This window comes from Chaetodon auriga, chromosome 9, assembly GCF_051107435.1.
Source record: "Chaetodon auriga isolate fChaAug3 chromosome 9, fChaAug3.hap1, whole genome shotgun sequence".
NCBI classification, from domain to species: Eukaryota; Metazoa; Chordata; class Actinopteri; order Chaetodontiformes; family Chaetodontidae; genus Chaetodon; species Chaetodon auriga.
The window spans coordinates 17235036-17253985 of NC_135082.1; the positions used below are offsets into that span (position 1 = coordinate 17235036).

Below are 18950 nucleotides of genomic sequence, written 5' to 3' on the forward strand. Positions count from 1 at the left end.
CGGTGGTTATGGTAATAGCTATATAACGTTTATTTAAAAATGTATTGTTTTTGTGGGTTTTGTGTCACAACAGATGTTTGTTGTAACACAGTTGTAACAGAGAAAACTTTCCAAAAGATATGTATATACATAGATTGTTTTTTTTTTTCAGTTGTGTACCCCTAAAATAAACAATATGATACAATATAATGTACTTAAATGTATAAATTCTTCTTGATACTGTAAGATTGCATCAAATAGTTCTGTAGTTTATGCTATTGTAAGTAAAGCTGGGTTAAACATTAAAATATTTTGTCTGGCCGGGGGACTAAAACTAAATAAACACTCTCGCGGTGCCACTAGAGGCTTTTATTTTCGTGGCGCTGCCAACTTCCGCTTAACATCCGTTTATGGATATGACGTAAATTCCGGCCGCCAACACCGAGAGCACTTTTTCGCGGCAAAATGAAATGGAGATCAGACGTTGGTCAGATTTATTTCTCATATCTGCCTTTTAACGTGTTGCTAGTTGTTGCTGCTAGTACTCAGCAATCGCATTGCTAAGAGAAATTGGTCGTCGGCGTTGCTATGAAGTGAGAGCAAAGCTAACGTTAGCTACCGAGGTACCGAAAACATTAGCATAGTACACAGCGCGATATAGTCTTAGAGCGTTAGAACGTTACGTTAGAAACTGAATCGTAAAACAATGGCATTGGTGACCGGAGAAAGCCTAAAATCAGAGCTGGAAATGTTCGACATAGTCTGCCAAGATGACTTCGTCCTCGACAAGAGTGAGTGGCTAACAGCAGCTTTCTGTCAGTTTGATCCTTTCCTGGAAAACGTGTAAACGAGAGTAGTCAAGAATACCATTAGAACTACTTCAACAAGGTTTACGTCTTCATAGTCTTTTGTGATGTGTGGTCTCATCTGCTCCTAAGTCATGATCTTTATGTACAGTGTATGTTTGGTAATGGCTTTTATGAAGTTTGTAGCTTGTGCTCTGTCCTGTTCAATGGGCTTTTATGTTGTTTTGTCTTGCTCGTTTGTTTCTTTTGATGCCTCAACAACTTATCAGTAAGTACAGGTGAAACCTTTGCATCATATTCATGTTAAGTAGTGTTTGCTGTCTCTGATAAATGAAGTAAAGTCTACATAGTACAATTATGTAGCTATAATTATCCTCCATCACAGATTTATACTATTATTTTCAGCTGTTGTACTGTCCCATTCATGGTGCCTCTGTGTATTTGTCAGATTATTGTTAAATCTCCCTTTTCTACCGTCTCTCCCTCCTTTCTGTCTTATGTCTTCGGTCCCGCAGTGGTGGAGCAGTGCATCTGTAACAGGATCCAAGCAGATGAGATGGTGCTAGAATGGGTGGCCTACAGTACCACAAAAGACAGACTAAAACTCACCTTGGACGCCCTCGAGCACTTTGAGCATGAGGTAACATGGAAATGACTTCATGATTATAAAATTGATCACAGTATTTCCAATAAAGGATATTAACTTTTGTGGTAGAAGCAGTTGTCACATATGTTACTGATATTATTGCTTTCAGCTAGGCCCTCTGTCACACCAATGTTTGTATTAACAGTGCCTTCATTTTCTTTGCAGGTGTTAAACAAGAAGAATAAATCCAAACGAAGCTTCAGAAAGGAAGAAAGTTATAACAGAACCAGAGACATCCACACACTACAGGACTTGTATCCTTCACAGTGAACTCCAGCAGCTTCTCTTTCTGAATTTATCTCTTGTCTGTCTCAGTGTCTGGTAATGCCATTGTGTTACAGTCCTTGACATCATTTGTTCAGGATCAAAGTAGAGGAAGAGGAGGACCTACTGGACTCCTACTCTACTCCTGCTAAGGTAAGCAGTCACTGTTGACTTCAGGGTTTCTGCTGAGATACACTTCAAAACTGAATGAACCAGGTCCCGTATGTGCTCTACCCTGACCCTGTGTGTGCGTGTGTGTATATATGTGTGTGTAGGGCTCTCAGAAGCGAGCGCTGACCACCCCTGAACACCCTCATTCAAAAAGAAGTGCAGCTCTGCTGGCCAGCCCGAGCCTGCTGCTGTCTCCTGCCAGCTTTTCTCCCAGGTACTCAGCAGCAACAGCTGAAACACGTAGAGCTTTGTAGTTTTGATGCAGGGTCAAGTCCTTCTTTCAAAATTACTTTAAGTGGATTTTCATGTGCATTTTCGTGGCTTATTTAACAATTTGAGGTGAAGGCAGTGTATAATCTCTGGGCCATGACAACAACAGAGAACAACATTTTTGAGCACTAGTCTGAATCTTGTTACGATGGACTTCTGTTGCACTGTGACCCGACTCTGCCCTGCCTCCCATCTCTCTGAAAGTTTGACACCGTCACAGAAGTACAGCCAGCGTGGAGGGAAAGGGGAGGTGGTGGCTACATTCGGGGCCGTGCAGGGCACCCGCTGGGCAGGCAGCAAGGCTCTGGGTGCAGACATCCAGCTGGAGCTGCTGGAGGGGCCTGAAGACGCACTCCGCTGCAGCTACAAGTACATGTTCCAGAGGCTGCGCGATGTTCGAAATGGTGAGACAGAAAAATTCATAAAACTACTTTGATAGAGGAGTTGTTTATTTTACAGTACAGTGCAGTAGATACGATAACACGCTATTTGAAGGTGACGATCTCTGTGTATATTTTCCCAGTGCTGACAGGGAAGATAGAGGAGCTCGGCGAGGGTCTCAGGTCTCACTTCAACATCGAAGAGTTCTCCCCTGTGTCTCTGCCCGCCCAGGTACAGAGCTGTTTCTGAAACATTACATGTATATCTTATAATTTGATATTTTACTCAGGAACAGTTTTATTCTTAATTAGGAAGCTGATAGATATACAAATTTCTTTTCAACATTAAAGCCACAAACCAGGCTGCAGCTTTATTATGAAAAATCGGAATCATCATATTCATTGAATATAATTGAACGTAAATGCAGAAAATTGTTGGTCATGAATATGAATTTTCCCATGTATCATGACTAGTTATTACTCAGAATTAATTGAATAAGTAGGTACAGTGTATTAAAAATGTATTTATGCGTTTAAGTACCTCCTGCCTGCTGAGTTTGGTGTGTTCTTCTCACCTGTAGGACAGTATAACAGTACTGGGTCAGGTTTGCTGCGACAGTAATGGCAAACTGAACGCACAGTCGGTTCTGTTGGAGGCGGGACCAGAGCAGGGTGGTCAGCAAGTACCTGTTGACCTATCAGAGCTTAAAGAGTACTCCATGTTTCCTGGTCAGGTGAGCCGAAGGAAACTTCTTGTCTTTGCAGATGAAGCTACACGCGGCTCTGCTTTGAAAGTCTTTTTAACTGGATTTGTTTAATCAACTGTTTTTAATGCCCCACCGAGAATTAAAGAAAACTGTGCATGCTGTCATTTTAAGGCACTAGACTAGAGTGCATTGTGATTGCAGTATTAATTAGTGGTGGTCTCTCCTTTTCCTGTGCACTGAGGTTTGTGTGCAGCAGGTTACGTGACCACCTAGAGTAACAGAGCATGCCAAGGACCTGGGCGTGAGACTCACCCAGGGTCTGACCGAGAACTCTGACAACCATTCAGCAATTCTCACATAAGACTAAATACCCGCCTGCCTGCTGTGTGTGAAACTACATTGCAGGAAGCATTTAACTCGTCATCCGTTCTCTCTGCTCAGGTGGTCGTGATGGAGGGGATGAACACAACAGGAACAAAACTGATGGCTTCCAAACTCTATGAGGTCAGCACGCTCACAGCTTCTGTTTCATAAAGAGACCATTGCTGTACAAAGCGACGTTTGCTTGAGATAGTGTTTCACTCTCCAGATAAAGTCTTTCAGGGTGTCTCAACCTGTAGAGCTGGGGGCTGTTTGTGTTTCTTCTTTTTAATAGTTACATTTTTTTTAGGGAGTCCCTCTTCCTTTCTACACTTCTGAGGTGAAAATGGAGATGGATGAAGGTAAGGAAGGATTTTGGCTGATGTTTGTATCAGAGCATCCTGTTCATGGCTCACAACTTTCTGTATATGTTTCAGATTTTCTGTAAATCAACTGATTAAATTCATAAATGTACATCCGTAAAACTTTGACCTGCAGCAGCAGCAGACTGCAGTTTGTTGTGACACACTCTTCATCATCATGTGATTGCAGAGCCTATGAATGTGCTGGTGGCATGTGGACCATATACTCCCTCTGACAGCCTGACCTTTGACCCTCTGCTGGACCTAATTACTGTTATTGTCAGGGATCGTCCTGATGTCTGCCTGCTGGTACAGTTACTTTATTGATTTATTTGCTGTATCTGAATCAGCAGCTCTCCCAGTCATCACATGACGGCCTGCTATTTTTGGGTTTTCTAATCCTCCCTTCTCTCCTCCAGCTGGGCCCATTCGTGGATTCCAAACATGAACAAATTGAGGTATGTCATCATCTGATGTTCTGCATTTTAAAACTAATTTTAATGGTGACGAGAACTCCTTTTGTTCAACATGCTAACTGCTCGTGTCCAGCTCTTCAAATCAAGCTGGTTCATCATGAATGTGTGTGATCATCTCTACCTCCACCTGTTTCTTAAACAGAAAGCTCAGGTGATCGAGACATTTGAGGCAATTTTCTCGAGATGCATCGAAAGCATCGTAGATGGAACCAGAAGGTTAGAACCTCTAAAGAGCAGCATGGCACCTTGTAAAGTGGCCTAGTCTGAATTCTTTACTGTAATGAAGCCTAATGTCTTCTTTTATCCAGTGTGGGCTGTCGCCTGGTGTTTGTGCCCTCTCAGAGAGACATCCACCATCATTTCATCTACCCACAGCCTCCCTTCACTCTGCCAAACCTCAGCAAGGACCAGGCCCAGGTCTGACACACAAAGACCCGATTATATATGTAAAATAAATAAACTGCCTAAAATTTTGCTTTCACAAGTCTCGAAGTAGGTCAAGTACAAAGTCTTACATAGTGTTTCTCTTCCCACTGTGCAGCGCGTCACTCTGGTCCCCGACCCCTGCACGCTGCTGATCGACGGTGTGACCTTTGGCTTGACGTCCACCGACATCCTGTTCCACATGAGCGCAGAGGTGATCAGCTGGTGAGGAAGGCTGTGCTCAAACGACCATTTCTAATGTTCACATGCCTGACAGTTTTCTTACATTCACATGAACAGATAGATTTAACAGATAGATGGGAGTTCACTCAAACACCAGAAGCAGCATTTGAATGGTACTGATTTTATTTTTCAATAAGTCACCGTCATTAATTGTGTTGCAGCGGCACTGGATCGGACAGATTTTCACGCATTCTGAAACACATACTGACCCAGAGGAGGTAGGAGTCCTGAGAGTATCACTTGTTTTTTTTTTTGTTTTTTTTCTGTTTTGAAGATTAGCCAACATTACTGAGCCGCCATGTTTGTGTTTTCACCTCAGTTACTACCCGCTGTACCCGCCCGTGGAGGAGGTGAACATGGATTATGAGAAGTTCCAGAGCTTCGGTCAGATGCCGATCACCCCCGACGTTCTCATCATTCCCTCTGAGCTGCGTTACTTCGTAAAGGTACGGAACTCCTGTTTCTGTTAATACAGACCTTTAGTCCAGTCACAGATTGATGCTGATGATGGGCCTTTTCTTTTTTGATCATTTACACGTTGTGTCTTTCAAACCTCGTCCGGCCTCAGGATGTGGTCGGCTGCGTGTGTGTCAATCCAGGACGACTGACCAAAGGCCAGGTGGGCGGGACCTACGGCAGGCTGCTCATCCAGCGCAGCGCCACATCAGAGGACGGGAAGAGAGTGAGCCCCTGCTTGGCTGCTCAGGTGGTGAAAATCTGAAAGGACATGGAGACTTTTGGATGCTGGTTGTCAGCAGAAATGAGCTGATGTGACCAGGGCCGGATTGCAGGCAGCTTTGTACGCTGTACTTTGTACTGCAGGAACTGATGTAAAATATGTTAAAATAATTCACTGTACTGTTGAAATCCTTTGGTTTTTATATGACACCCATGTTGTGTTGTGGTGGAATATCAGTGACTCAGATACAACAACAACAATAATCTCTTTTCCTTAAATTATCGTGGCCCTTTGTAAAATCTCCTTTCCTGTCAGTCAGAGCATTGTTTGTGTCTGTGGTTCTGATTGGAGGAGAAAAGAAATAAAAATCTTTTGTAGTTCAAATTGTCATAAAATCAAATAAAAAATGAATAATTGTTGTCTAAAGCAGTTTAATGTAGTGGAGTTGATCCATGAGATTTACATTTTTGGATGGAAATTAAGGAACATTTAGATTTCTGTCTCAAATCAAACGGCAGAAAACATCAGGAGGACTAAATTTGTGACGACTGAGGGACGGTTTTGTCCTTTATTCTCATCGTTTAGGCAGTTGAGAGCAGCAGATTCAGTCGTAGAAGTCGTCAAACTCCTCAGATTCACTGGGCTGATCCATCTTTGTCGATCTGTCCTGCTCCACTTTAAAAATCTCCACTTTGTCACAAGTTGCTGGAAAAGAAATTGGACAAAGATCAGAACATCCTTAAAAACTTCTTGATATATATATATATATATATATATTCAGTCCATCTGATGGTTGTAATGATACCTTTTGGTTTCTCATCTGCTCTCAGGTCCTTTTCTCTGAAAGAATAAAACAGAAAATAAGAGGCGTATCTCAGGATGAGTTTGTCCCCTCAGTGGTAAAAACAGCTCTCACCCTTTTTTCTGTGATTGTTCTTGAGGTGCAAGAAGATGCTCAATGTCCTCATCCCTGAACTCATCTGAGTCACTGTCAGAGGATCCTGTTTTACTCCCCTCCTCTTCCTCCTCCTCCTCCTCCTCCTCCTCATCGTCATTTTCACTTGCCTCCTCAGGAATAATGTGCATCTTTTGGGATCTGAAAGCAGATTTCATATCGTTCATGTGCTGTCTGAGGGTGAGATCACTGAATGATCTCATTATCTTACTTGTTCTGTGGTGAGATGATGCTGTCTTCTGAATCTCCCTCCTCCTCTGCTTCTCCTACTTCATCTCTTCTCTGCTCCTCCTCTCCGCCTTCCTCTTCCTCTTCATCTGACTCCCCATCCTCCTCCATTTGGTCTTCACCTCCTTCGCACTCCTCCTCGTCCACTTCTTCGTCCTGTGATGATGAGTCCTGTTTTCCGTGCTCTTCGTCTTCAATCTTCAACCTGTCTGACTTTTCTTCCTGATTGTTCTCCTCCTCCTCCTCCTCTGACTCCTGCTCCTCCATCTCTTCCTCTTCTTCCTCTGTTGTGCTCTTTTTTTCAGAAGCATCATCATCATCCTCACCTCTCTCCTCCTGCTCTTCATCTCTCTGACTGACCTTTTCTTCACCATCACCCTCATCTTCCTCTTCCAGATCTTTCTCATGTTCCTCTTCCTCCTCATCCTTTTCCCCTACACTGCTTTCTTCAGAGCTGCTGCTCTCCTCCTTTTCTATTTCATCTCCACCTCCATTTTCAATCTTTATACTAACGCTCCCTGATGCCTCGTCCCTCTGGGACTCCTCTCCACAGCTCTCTGATTTGTGCTCAGGACTTTGGACCCCATCGTCTTCGCTCCTGGATTCCTCAGCAGTAGACTGACTCTCTCCCTTGTCACTCCTTGAGTCATCTCCATTGCTCCTGCTCCTTTCCTTTGCCACCTCCTCAGCCCTCGGTGATCCAACAGTGAGTCCAGCATTTCTCCTTCTCCTCTTACCCGTGCTGGTGCTGCCTTTCTCTGATGAGGCCTCACTTTCTGAGCTTTGGGCCACTGTGACTGCAGCAGTGACGATGACACTGGAAGTCCTGGATGACCTGAAAGAGGGATGCATGAAAGAAATGTGCAGATTAAGATTTTTTTTTACTGTATAAATGTTGAATAGTTTTACCCCCTCAGGCCTGAAGAAAATAAAACCTAATAATGTGTTTGTAGGCAAGGAGTTGTTTTGGATGATTGCTGGGCTGGGCTGCAGAGATCCACATAACACAGTGATTCCAATCCAAGAAATTAAATATAACTGCTCATAACTCTGATATTTAGCCTGTGACAAGTGGTCTTAAAGGTGCACTAGTCAAAAACTGGGAACTGCTGTCAGATTAACATGGAGGTATGTAGGTAAATACACTGGGTGCAGCATTGATAATGGGTGCACTGGGCTATTTTTCTGCTAGGCAGAATATGTCATGGAGTAGACAAGCAGGAGGGGAAAAGTCATCTCTCAAGAACATGACTTACTCCTGAGAGCTGCATCTTTCTCTGTCTGAGGAGGGACGCCGTGATCTTCCGCTCTTCCCCCTCTTCCTCCTCTTCTCACTGCTCTCTGAAGAACTGCTGGACAGACGAACTAAGCACAGTGTGCATACACACAAAGCTTAAAACCCACATCAGAGGTGAGGGGAAATGTCCCCTCAGGAAGATGAACACAAACAAAAATTAAGCCAACACAGACTGAAGTTCAACTTGTCATATTTTCTTTTCCCACCTGCTTTCATATCCAGCTCCTGTGATAAATGGCTGCTCCTACTCCCACCACCTCTCTCTCTCTTTGAGCTCGGTGCTCTGCTCGTCTCAGCCGCCTCCCCAACAACCTGAGACACCCCCCTCTCAAGAGGAGGCTCCTCCGTGTAGAGCTGACCCCACAGAGCCTCACAGCCTGGTGGGATTCCAGTGGTCCAGGGCCAGGACCAGTCAGGCTGTGGGGAGGACCGGCCTGGTGGATTCTGCCTCGGCCAGGGGTGATGATGACTGGACATGGAGGCGAGGTGATGGAGCTGGAATGGGTGTGGGAAGATAGGTGGTGGGTGGAAAGATGGAGGGGCATGAGGCGAGTCCTGCGGTTGATAAGGCACTCTGATGGGATACCTAGCTGTCTGGGAGTGGGGGTGGGTCTGCCAGGAAGATTGCATTTGGGGAAGATGAGAGGAGCCATCTTGGTTGTAGTCTAAGTGGCTGTTTGGGCTGTATTTCTTTTGAGGTGGCTTTGTGGTAGGGCCTGCCAACAGAGATACACATTAGGCAGGAATGCACCATTCAATTAAAAAATTAAAGTCAGTGAGGACCAGGGCAAACCTTGTGAAAGCAAAGGTTGATCTGCAGAGGACTTTGTCACTTGGTTGTCTGCATTCTTTAGATACGACTTCAAATACTCCTCCATCCTCTGTAAAAGAAACAGCCATTTTGCACACTGATGGAGCTGCACGGCATGCAGTGAAAGGCCAACAGAAATGTGTTTTAACATGTAGAAGGCTAAGTCATGCAAATTGTGAGTTGCTTGTACCTTCCTCTGAGCAGCCTCTGTTTTCTCCTTGAGTTGCTGCTGCCAGCGTGGGGCGCTCTCCTCCAGGTACCGTTCATACTCCATCTGAAGGGATGTAAAGGTCAAGAAGAAGGTTCAGCATCAGAGCTTCACATAGGGTGGAGTTAAGCACAGGTATGACACGTGAGTGTAGCAGGTATAGCACCCGAATAGTTTTCATGGCAGCAGTGAGGGTTAACATCTCTCTCAGTGTGTCCTGGGCTTTCTCAAACTGCTGCAGCAGCTGCCTGTTGTGTTGTTGGGCTGTAAGCTCTCTCTCCTTCAGCTCCTGCCAGCGCTGCTGCAGATGCATCGCCCTGCTGCAGGTAACACACATTCACACACAGTCACAGATTCAAACATTCACTCAATCTTGTTGCCTTTTTGTTTGTGCACTTACAGATGCTGATGACTCTGAGGAGTTGAAAAATCAGCTTGCAACAGAATTGGCCTGTTGACACTGTAGGAGAAAGAAACAATGCATCATATAATTAATTGATTCATTGAGACTTATAATAAGTACAGTACATCAGCATTATTGCATACATAAAAATTCAATAGACTTTACCAAGACTACTCTGTGGGCTCCCTCTTTAGTACCACACTGTTCAAATCCCTGCAAAAGTCTGTTTGTATTGTGGTCATTTTTTTAGGAATGATAATTGTTGTATTTACTGAAAACATTTGGTAAAACAAACAAACAAACAAACAAACAAACAAACAGTCCAAACCCATGATTACCGCTCCATGGCAGCATTCAATGATCGTACCTCTTTTTTAGAGTGTGCTCTCTTCGTTTTGTGAAAGTGTGTCTTTCAGTGCTGGTCAGGTGTCCAAGAGACAGTAAATTCTCCTTCGGTGTAGCCATGACTGCAGGATTTCAGTGGATGCAGAGATTATCAAGGATTAAGGTCTATGCTTTGGAGGGGAGGGACCTGCCAATCCACACAGGGGCGTGGTCATGTGGTTAAACAGTAGTAAGAGCTGTTTTAATGCCACACAGGTAATATCCACTTACATATAGGTCTGAAAACAATTTATATGTCAATATACAACATGTTCAAAACTAATTTCTACCTAATTTCTTCTTCTTGGAGGAGTGCAGCAAACATCACTGTACTTTCATCAGAGGATCTTCGCCTTAATAATAAATTAGAACAAATAATAAACCTCACAAAGCTAAGGCATCTTAAATATACTGAGCCCTCTATTAAAGTCTGTAGTCTATTTTAGCATTATTATAATAATGAAATATACATCATTTTCACCACAGGTATCCATTTTATCAGGCTACTTTTAAACAACATGCTGGGGAATCTAATAATAATAATAATAATAATAATAATAATAATGCGTTATTGATATAGCACCTTTCATACAAGTATTACAGCTCCAAGTGGTTTACAACAAAGCAATCACATGTACCAAGTGCTTCACATAAAAAAGAAGACATAGAATGTACATTAAAACAGAAGATTTATGTAAAATAAGACGAGGAGGTGGAGGTGGACAAGGGTTAGGAACACAAAACTACAAAAAAAATCTACTTTTAACTGTATTTTCAAAGGGGCACACGTTTGTTCACCCATCGGTTCTTACAAGCGGAACCTCAGTATGTTGTTGCACTGCGGATGTATTTTCATGCAACACCTGGTGACAGAAACTTGATTCCGTCCAGTGGCTCAGACCGTGGTGGGGAAAGGGGGTTAGAGAGAGTACGAGCGGCACTTTTCAACTCTTACATTACATGAATCTGTCGGCAAGATATATCAGGTATTATTGACATCGTACGGTTCATTTAAGGTCGGAGAGAAAGCTAGCGGTGCAGTCATTTGGCCAACTAAGCTAACCAACGGATACCGCAGTGCGTCTGTTAAACCGGTCCTTCCAGTGAGCCCAGCGCCCTTTGAGCTGAGCCGTGATTCAAACATCACGGACAAGTGGACGGACTGGAAACATGACGAGTTTTGCCAGTAAAGTGTTTTGCAGGGTCGAGAGGCTTTGTCACCACCTCCCCGTGGTCCTCAACACCTTCCTGGTCTTCTCCATCACCGGGGAGGTGAGCTACCTGGTGCTGGTCGAGGCTCCGCTGGAGGCGGAGCAGAAGAAGACTGTGTGGTCCGCCTGGTGGAAAGCGGTCCACCTGCTGGCCCAGTACTTCATGCTGGGGAACATCTGCTGGAACGCCATGCTGTTCCTCAAAACCAGCCCCAGCATCAAGGGGGTCTTCCTGGGAGGAGAGGGCATGGGTCAGGGATGGAGGTAAGGAAACATAAGGAAAGTGTATAGACAGTATGGAAATCATGGCGTAAAAAAAACGGAAATGTCTATCAAGTCCAGCATCACATATATGTTAGAAGGAAATATAAGATCTCTTACAGAGTTTACTACTAGCTATGTGTAAAATGGGACTCAAATAACTTCAAATTATTAGAGTAACTACAGCAGCTTGATACTCTTTTTCTCACGTTAAGATAGATTTAACACTTCCTAGAATGAGCTTCATGTGAACTATGAGCCCCAGCCGATGGTCACAGACTGTGTTTCAGTGATGCATAGCCAGGTTCATATGTGAAATGGTGTTTAACAGCATCTCTGACCATGAATTATAGTCTTTTCTCTCTCTCTTTTTTTTATATTCCACACAGGTACTGTTATACATGCGAGACACACACTCCTCCTCGCTGCTCCCACTGCTACGACTGCAAAGTGTGTGTGCTGCGGCGGGATCACCACTGCGTCTTTTTTGGCCAGTGTGTGGGCTTCCGTAACTACCGCTACTTCCTGAGCTGCTTGTTGTTTATGTGGTCTGGGCTCCTGTATGCTACTCTGATGAATGCAGAGGTCTTCATTGTCATATTGAAGGAGGGTGTGACGGTGCACAGCATCCTGCTGCTGCTCATACCCTGGATCATGCTCATTTCAGGTAGGACCTGTTTTGTCCCATGTTGGTAGTCCAGTTTCATGTAGCTGTGGTATATACTTGTACTCTGCTTCAAGTCCAGTCAAACCAGATTTTTTTTGTCACAGTAGTCCAATATCACAAATCACATCTTCCACATTCAGGTCCAAACTGGGGAAAACAGTGGATGCAAAATCTGGAACTCACAATTATTGGGGACATTTTTATTGCTTGTTTTTATTATAAACAGGATACTTTCGGCCAATGCTCTCTTTAAATTTCAATGCAACAGGATGGTATATTTATCCTTTTGGACATTTGTTTGTGATGAGATGGATTCCAGAAATATAACCAAAGTTGTTTCACCTGCAAATTTAACCTGAGCTTGGATTTATGTTGCTGGCTGTGAGTTAATCAGCGCTGCCGTTCCTTCTCTCCCCAGGCCAGGTCTCAGCACGTGCCTTCGCCTTCGCCTTCATCGCCGACACATGCGTGGTGGGCTTCCTGCTGGTGTCCGCCTTCTTCTTCTTCCATCTCTTCCTGATGTTTCGGGGACAGACCACCAGAGAGTGGTATTCGACCCGCCGACCCTACAGCCTCGGACTCCTGGGCAACCTGCGTCACTCTCTGGGCCTTCGCTGGTACCTCTGCTGGCTCTGCCCGCTCATCCCATCACCTCTACCCGGAGATGGGATAAACTTCCAGGTCACGGGATCGCTGGAACCCACCCGGTAACAGCTGAAAGCCTGAATATTAACAGGCTGTGTGTCTTTACTTTCATGGTGATGGTTAATGTTATCAGGAGCAGCAGCAGGGAAGATCACCTCAGTTCAAGAAGAGGTAGCTTTGGATGGGAAGACGCAAGAATAGTGTGTGGTTGCTTTAGATATTACTGGGTATAACTGCTACCAGTTACTTCATTAAAGGCTATTACCTGTTCTGAGATGAAGAAATTTGGGGTCTACTTTGGAGTACATTGACCATGGCCTAAAAGTGATCTGTACACTTAATGAGGCTGGCCTCAGAAACACACACATATCAGCGTTCCTCTGGAATACTGAGCACTGAAAGTGTTTGTAAACAACACTTTAATGAGAATGTATTTTATTGATTGTGAAAAATGTATAATTTTAAATCTTTATTAACAAGCACCTGCAATTCTGTGACTCCTGGGTCGCCATCCACTTGGGAGTGGTGATAATGACTTCTTAATTGGGCCTTTCTTATGCTGTTCATTTTGCCTAAATCTGAAGGTCACACAAATTTGGCTTGCACTGTTCCTGAATAAACTGTAGGATCATAAAACACACCTGTGTTACTTGCCTCCTATCCAGCTACTAGGGCCATGATGTGCTTGTGCTTTCCACATCTACATGCACATCCACTACATCCTGAGCTCTAGCAGAGTCTATTACACTGAGCTTTTTACTGGACACTGTAGAGGGATAATGAGAGCATGGAGAGGGGCTTCACAATGATGTGACATCTGAAGGACAGCGTGTGTGGAAGAAAACAATCAATAGAAACTGTATATGGTGTGAAATCTAGTGTTGCTGTTTACAGACTAATGTGGATGTCCCATGTGAATAGTCTTTCCCCATATTTCACATTATGTTCACGTTTCAGTCGGTAAGGGAAAACTACAAACCAAACTAACGTACAGTGTAGCAACACGACGTGTACTTACTCAAGCAACCGCTGTGTCCCACTTCTGTACTACATGCTAATCATACACACTATATACAATATACTAATCTTTAGAGCATTATATTTTTGGAGTTAGTACACAGGAATTAACATGCACAACTGTTTTTTACAGTACTTTTGATACAATACTTGCTGTCAGAGACGTCAATCAACTGTGACTTTACACTGTTATTATCAAGGAAACCTAGCAGAGACAAAATGAAATGTTTTTCCAAAAAATTTAAAGTTATTTTTCTGTTTTCTGAGGTGTTCCTGAACTTGTTTCATCAGACCGTTTTGAGCATACCTCATTTTCTCACTCTTTTGTTGTTAACACTCGACTTATTTTGATTTAGTATGTAGTATGGGTTTGGGACACAGCTAACATGTCTTACAGCACTTGATTACTCAGTACAATCCTTTTTTTCCCTTCTTTTGGACTTATGCTTTTGTCATTTTGATTCTCCTTGCCTTAAAATGTAGTGAAAAATGACAAGCCTTTGTTTTGACAGGTGCTTTTATTTGTCGTACAGCCAAAAATATTGATACATGTTTGAAAATCTTCATTTCTGTCTTTTTTGTGCTATTTCATGTGGGTTATAAAGTTTGATGTTTGATTTTGCCATTGGAAAGAGCTTGAATAAATTGTGTCAATTTAATTGTATTGTTTTGTACTCTTTAAGTTGTTATGGTGGACAAAAAGTACAGAGACCACTTATCATAATTAATCATCCCTGTCTTTGATAAAGTCCTGTAAGTGTGTCCATAATTAATCCAGCCAGAACACATCTGGACTCATACCTGAAGAAGTCACCAGAGACATCTGTGTCCATTTCTGTGTCACACATCATTATCACAGCCACTTCACCGTTTGTCTTCTCCTGTGATCCGTTCATCTCCGGACTTTCACCGTTGCTGAGACGTTCATGGTCAAGTCTCAGCGACAGTGTAGCTGCCATAACTAATTGGTTAGGATTTACTTGCAGGTAAGGCATTTTTGTTGCTTACATTTGAAGCTAATATTGGTGTAAAAAAAAAGCTTTATGGTAATTTTTGGTCAACTTGGAATTTGACTTAAAAGCTAAATGTTTGGCTTGCATATGCGCGCTAGCTAACATAGACGTTGACGTTAGCAAGTGATAGCGTTTAGCTAGCTAAATGCTAAAGATAGCATTTAGCTAGTTAACGTAAAAAAAGTGAAAACGGGAAGGAAGCGTGTCAACGGGTCTTAAAAAAATAACTTCCAGTACATGTTTAACACAGTATGTGATATTTTTATTTAGATTGCAATTTAATTTAATTTAATTTAATTTAATTTAATTTAATTAATTAAATTTTTAGCTTCCTGACAAATGTTGTTACTACAGTTTTTTTTTAAAACTCCTGTAACCTAAGTTAATTTGACGTTAGCTATGGAAAGCAGCATAAAAGAAAGCTAGTTTTCAAACTGTTTTTTGGCTTTCAAGTATGAAAATAAAGCAGAAGAGAGCTGTTTAAGCTACCTCTTAAAGTCACTTTGTGGGATGTTTTCGCGTTTATTAACCGGGATACAGCCAATACAACCCCAGAATCTCTCATTCTATTGAAATGTCTGGTGAAATCAGCCTTGGAAGGTTTACCATAGCGTTCAATATCTACAATATTTCTACACATCTCATTGCAGGTGTATCTGCTCGATAACAAAGTGTTTAAATGAGTTAGTATGTACATTGAGAGATTGACAACATCATAATGTGTAACTTTCCGTGAATGAATTAAGGTATAAAGGAAAATGGAAAATATATCTAATTATCTAATTATTATCTGCATTTGTCCTGATGGTCATTTTGGTGCACTTTTCATTGTCCAGAAGCACCAGGGAGGAGTAAGACAGCAGGATGGAGGCCTCAGAGGAAAATACGTGAGTGATGTTCACTGCACAAACAAACACACACACACAAATATATTGTTTGGTTGAGCTACATAGCATAATATGAAGCTGTTTTTCTGGTGCGTTTGTGTGTGTAGGACACCGAAGGAGATGCTTGAGAAAATAGCCGAGCTGGAATACAGTCAGAACCAGCTGAGGGACCTGAATGCTGGGATGAGGCACTGGCTGGATGTTGCAGATGATGAAATGGCAGTGCTGCGCTCTGAGAACGCCGCCTTCAAAAAACAAGTGAAAGCGTAAGAAGTCACACATGATTGTCTCCACTCATAAGCAAAGGGGGCATGAGCCGTCTTTCAATCAAACTTCACACTGCAGTCATCTTATTAATCATCTACAATTCTGTTGCCTTTGACAGTCAGCCTCTTATTTCTCAACCATGTTGTTGTCTTACCACTAACACAGAATGTGTTAGAATTTAAGACTTTTTCCTTTTTCTCTGCACTCGTTGAGCAATCAGCATCACGGTTTGAACATGTAGCATAACTGAACTGAACTAAACCATTCAGGAAAAAACTGTTTTAAGTGGTTTGAGATCTTGCTACATCTGTGCTTCTTCTAGATTCAAAGGCTGTTAGTTTGAGCCCTGGTAAGGGCAGCACACAGTAGAGTTGAAAATGAAAAAACTGCAGACACTCACAGGAGCTCACAATCTGCTAATAGAGGCCGCACAACACAGTCCTTCCGATAAGACCCCTCCCCGTCTCTTTTCTCTGTCAAATCATCACAGTCTGCTTGGACCCCAATCGCTGAAACCTGCAGCTGTATTTCTTAAGTATTTTTGTTAAGCTAGTTGATGTGTTTGTGTGTCCTGCAGCCTGGAGAAGATCATCAGTGAAGCTCAGCAGGTTGAAGCAGAGCCTTGCAGCTCCCTTGTGCCTGATGACCTCGACATAAAGAGATGCAATGAAAACAAGATTCAGAAATTGGTGGGGGACCAGAACTGTTATTGAGTTACAATGTGTTACTGGTGTTTTCAAAAAGACATTTAGACTTAATAGAAGTGTATCCATGTTAATTGATGTTGATGTGCTGTTCGTTGTTGATTTTCCTCAACAGTGAACTAAGGTCAAACTGAAATGTAAGCTTAGTAGTGCTGCAAAAGCACTCACACCAGGCAAACCAAAATCTTTGATGATGTACATTTGTATAGACATAAGATAAACAATTCGACTTCAACCGGTCTATCTAGTCCCTTCATTTTGTTGTGTTTTTGTGCAGGAGAAGGAATCCGCCGTGATGAAGGAGCAAAATAAGAAACTCACTGCAGAGGTATGATGTTCACATAACAACTTTAATCTGCCATTATATACTACAATATGAAAACACTTCACACATTTCAGTGCCATTCTGTCTTTTTCAGCTCAAGAGCCTCCAGCAAGAGAGAGACCGGGACAAGACCAGCTTGAACAAGTTCAGGGTTGCACTTCAGACGCTCGAGGTAACACCATGGACTCATCTTTGAGATGTTTATTTTTCTCCATTTGTCCTCCAGGTCTTTACATAAGCCATTTTACATCGTCAAACAGCTCCTGATTAGTTTTATTTTCCTGCAGTGTGAAATTGAAGAGGCTCATTTAGCGCTGCAGCATAGGGATGAGGTTATTCATCAGGTACGGACAGAGACATCAGTGCCAAAAAGTCAAGATTTTCTCATAAACGTTGAACTTTCTCGTTGGAGTTCAGCATGAATATCTTGACAGTCCTTTGTCCTTCATTATTTGAACATCACATTTTTTTGTGTGTGTTTGTGATAGAAAAACTTGCAGCTAAAGTGCTCGGAGGAAACGGTAGATGATTGTTCCTACATCATAAAGGTAAAGGTCATCCTAAAATCCCAAAACATGAAAGTCTCGCAAGTTAAAGCATGTTTTTCTTGCTTCCGTGTTATTTTAACATCATTGTGTCCAATGTGAAAGTGTGATTTGAGTCCTTATTCGTCATATAATTTATTTAAACTAAGAGGAGGGTTTCTCTCACAGCATCAGTAAAAGAACAGAAATGCAGTACAAATGGATTGAAGTCTAATGTGTTTAGGTTCTCACAGAGTGGGTGAAAGACGAACTTGTGAATTTGCAAGCTCCGGTTTGAACATTGCTCCTGTTCACATGCACAGTCTTCACTCAGCTGTTGACCACTATTCAATAAAGTCTTCGTGTTATGATCTGTTAAAATGTCTGATCATGTTTCTTTGCTTCAGGATCTCAGGCAGACAAATCAGGAGCTGAGGAAGCAGTTGGAGGACAGACAGGATGAGGATTCATTGTAATGCTTTCACACAGTCATTGTGCTTTAAATGTATATTGTGACATCCACTGAGGCATCTGTTTGCACTCATCCTGCACTGTTTTTCTGCTGTCTGTTTCCAGAACTATTCTGAATGAGATAATGGGAGAAAAGGAAGGGTCTCTCAGTCCCCCTCTGTCCTTCGCGGAGGAAATGAAGTTGCTGGCCTCCTCAGCTGAAATGAAAACCGGCACGTCAGGCACCACAGATCTTAGACACGTATGAGCTCCCCCTCCTGTGTTTGAGATTTTTTGATCTTGACGGGTGTTTCTATTATTTTGTCCACCCCTTTTTATCAATGAGGGGATGCCAAATAGCAGAAACGCCCCCCTGTGGAATGCAATACAGTGTAACAGCGCCGCAAACTGCAGCCTCCAAAATGACATCCTGTAGTTCCCCAAGTGACCATTAGAGTGTGCCACTCCAAAGCTCTGATTGAAGCTGGCTGTCAGACAGCAGCTGCGTGACTGTAGGTGCACAAATCAGGAGATTAGCTACGTCTGTCACTGTGTCTGCAGGAGGAAACTGAGGCTGAGGAGCTGCTGAAACCTCTAACTCTCACAGCAGACCTTCAGACTAAGAGGTACATCAGTTTCACATCATAAAACAGCTCTGATAAGACCTTGATATGCCATGTGTGGAAGGTCAAACTATAAGAGGAGTAATAATAACCATATTTCTTTGTCTTAAGTCTCCTCAGTCATTATCGCCCCTCTGGTTTCTCTGTTGTCTCAGGTGTGCAGGTATCTTGGAGACAGCGGTTCACAGAGCGGGACTGTTCTCCCTATTCGTCTTCGTCGTCACTGTTTTGGCCTTTGTGGCCTCAGGAAGCTTTGCAGGAAATTCAGACTTTTTTTCCATCAACAGTTTGTGGAACAGTGCAC

The 18950-nt window shown here is 42.8% G+C and overlaps 3 protein-coding genes across 3 annotated transcripts; 2 read left to right on the forward strand and 1 right to left on the reverse strand.

Moving 5' to 3' along the window:
* Positions 1 to 385: 385 nt before the first annotated feature.
* pola2 (polymerase (DNA directed), alpha 2) lies at positions 386 to 6306 on the forward strand. The gene is made up of 18 exons (XM_076739753.1): positions 386 to 770; positions 1301 to 1425; positions 1597 to 1685; positions 1794 to 1848; positions 1971 to 2080; positions 2341 to 2540; positions 2660 to 2748; positions 3098 to 3250; positions 3665 to 3727; positions 3894 to 3945; positions 4136 to 4254; positions 4365 to 4403; positions 4564 to 4637; positions 4730 to 4838; positions 4963 to 5069; positions 5249 to 5305; positions 5407 to 5533; positions 5656 to 6306. The coding sequence occupies exons 1-18, from the start codon at positions 686 to 688 to the stop codon at positions 5806 to 5808; spliced, it is 1806 nt and encodes a 601-aa protein (XP_076595868.1). The 5' UTR covers positions 386 to 685; the 3' UTR covers positions 5809 to 6306.
* On the reverse strand, positions 6178 to 10136 carry LOC143326206 (uncharacterized). The gene is made up of 11 exons (XM_076739752.1): positions 10036 to 10136; positions 9666 to 9725; positions 9432 to 9585; positions 9248 to 9331; positions 9040 to 9127; positions 8453 to 8962; positions 8206 to 8314; positions 6933 to 7784; positions 6683 to 6862; positions 6572 to 6606; positions 6178 to 6471 (listed from the first exon to the last, which is right to left on the reverse strand). The coding sequence occupies exons 1-11, from the start codon at positions 10131 to 10133 to the stop codon at positions 6371 to 6373; spliced, it is 2271 nt and encodes a 756-aa protein (XP_076595867.1). The 5' UTR covers positions 10134 to 10136; the 3' UTR covers positions 6178 to 6370.
* Positions 10137 to 10898: 762 nt separating this feature from the next.
* On the forward strand, positions 10899 to 14516 carry zdhhc24 (zDHHC palmitoyltransferase 24). Its single transcript, XM_076738471.1, has 3 exons — positions 10899 to 11527; positions 11914 to 12191; positions 12610 to 14516. Exons 1-3 carry the CDS (start codon positions 11223 to 11225, stop codon positions 12900 to 12902), a joined length of 876 nt encoding a protein of 291 aa, XP_076594586.1. The 5' UTR covers positions 10899 to 11222; the 3' UTR covers positions 12903 to 14516.
* Positions 14517 to 18950: the final 4434 nt, after the last annotated feature.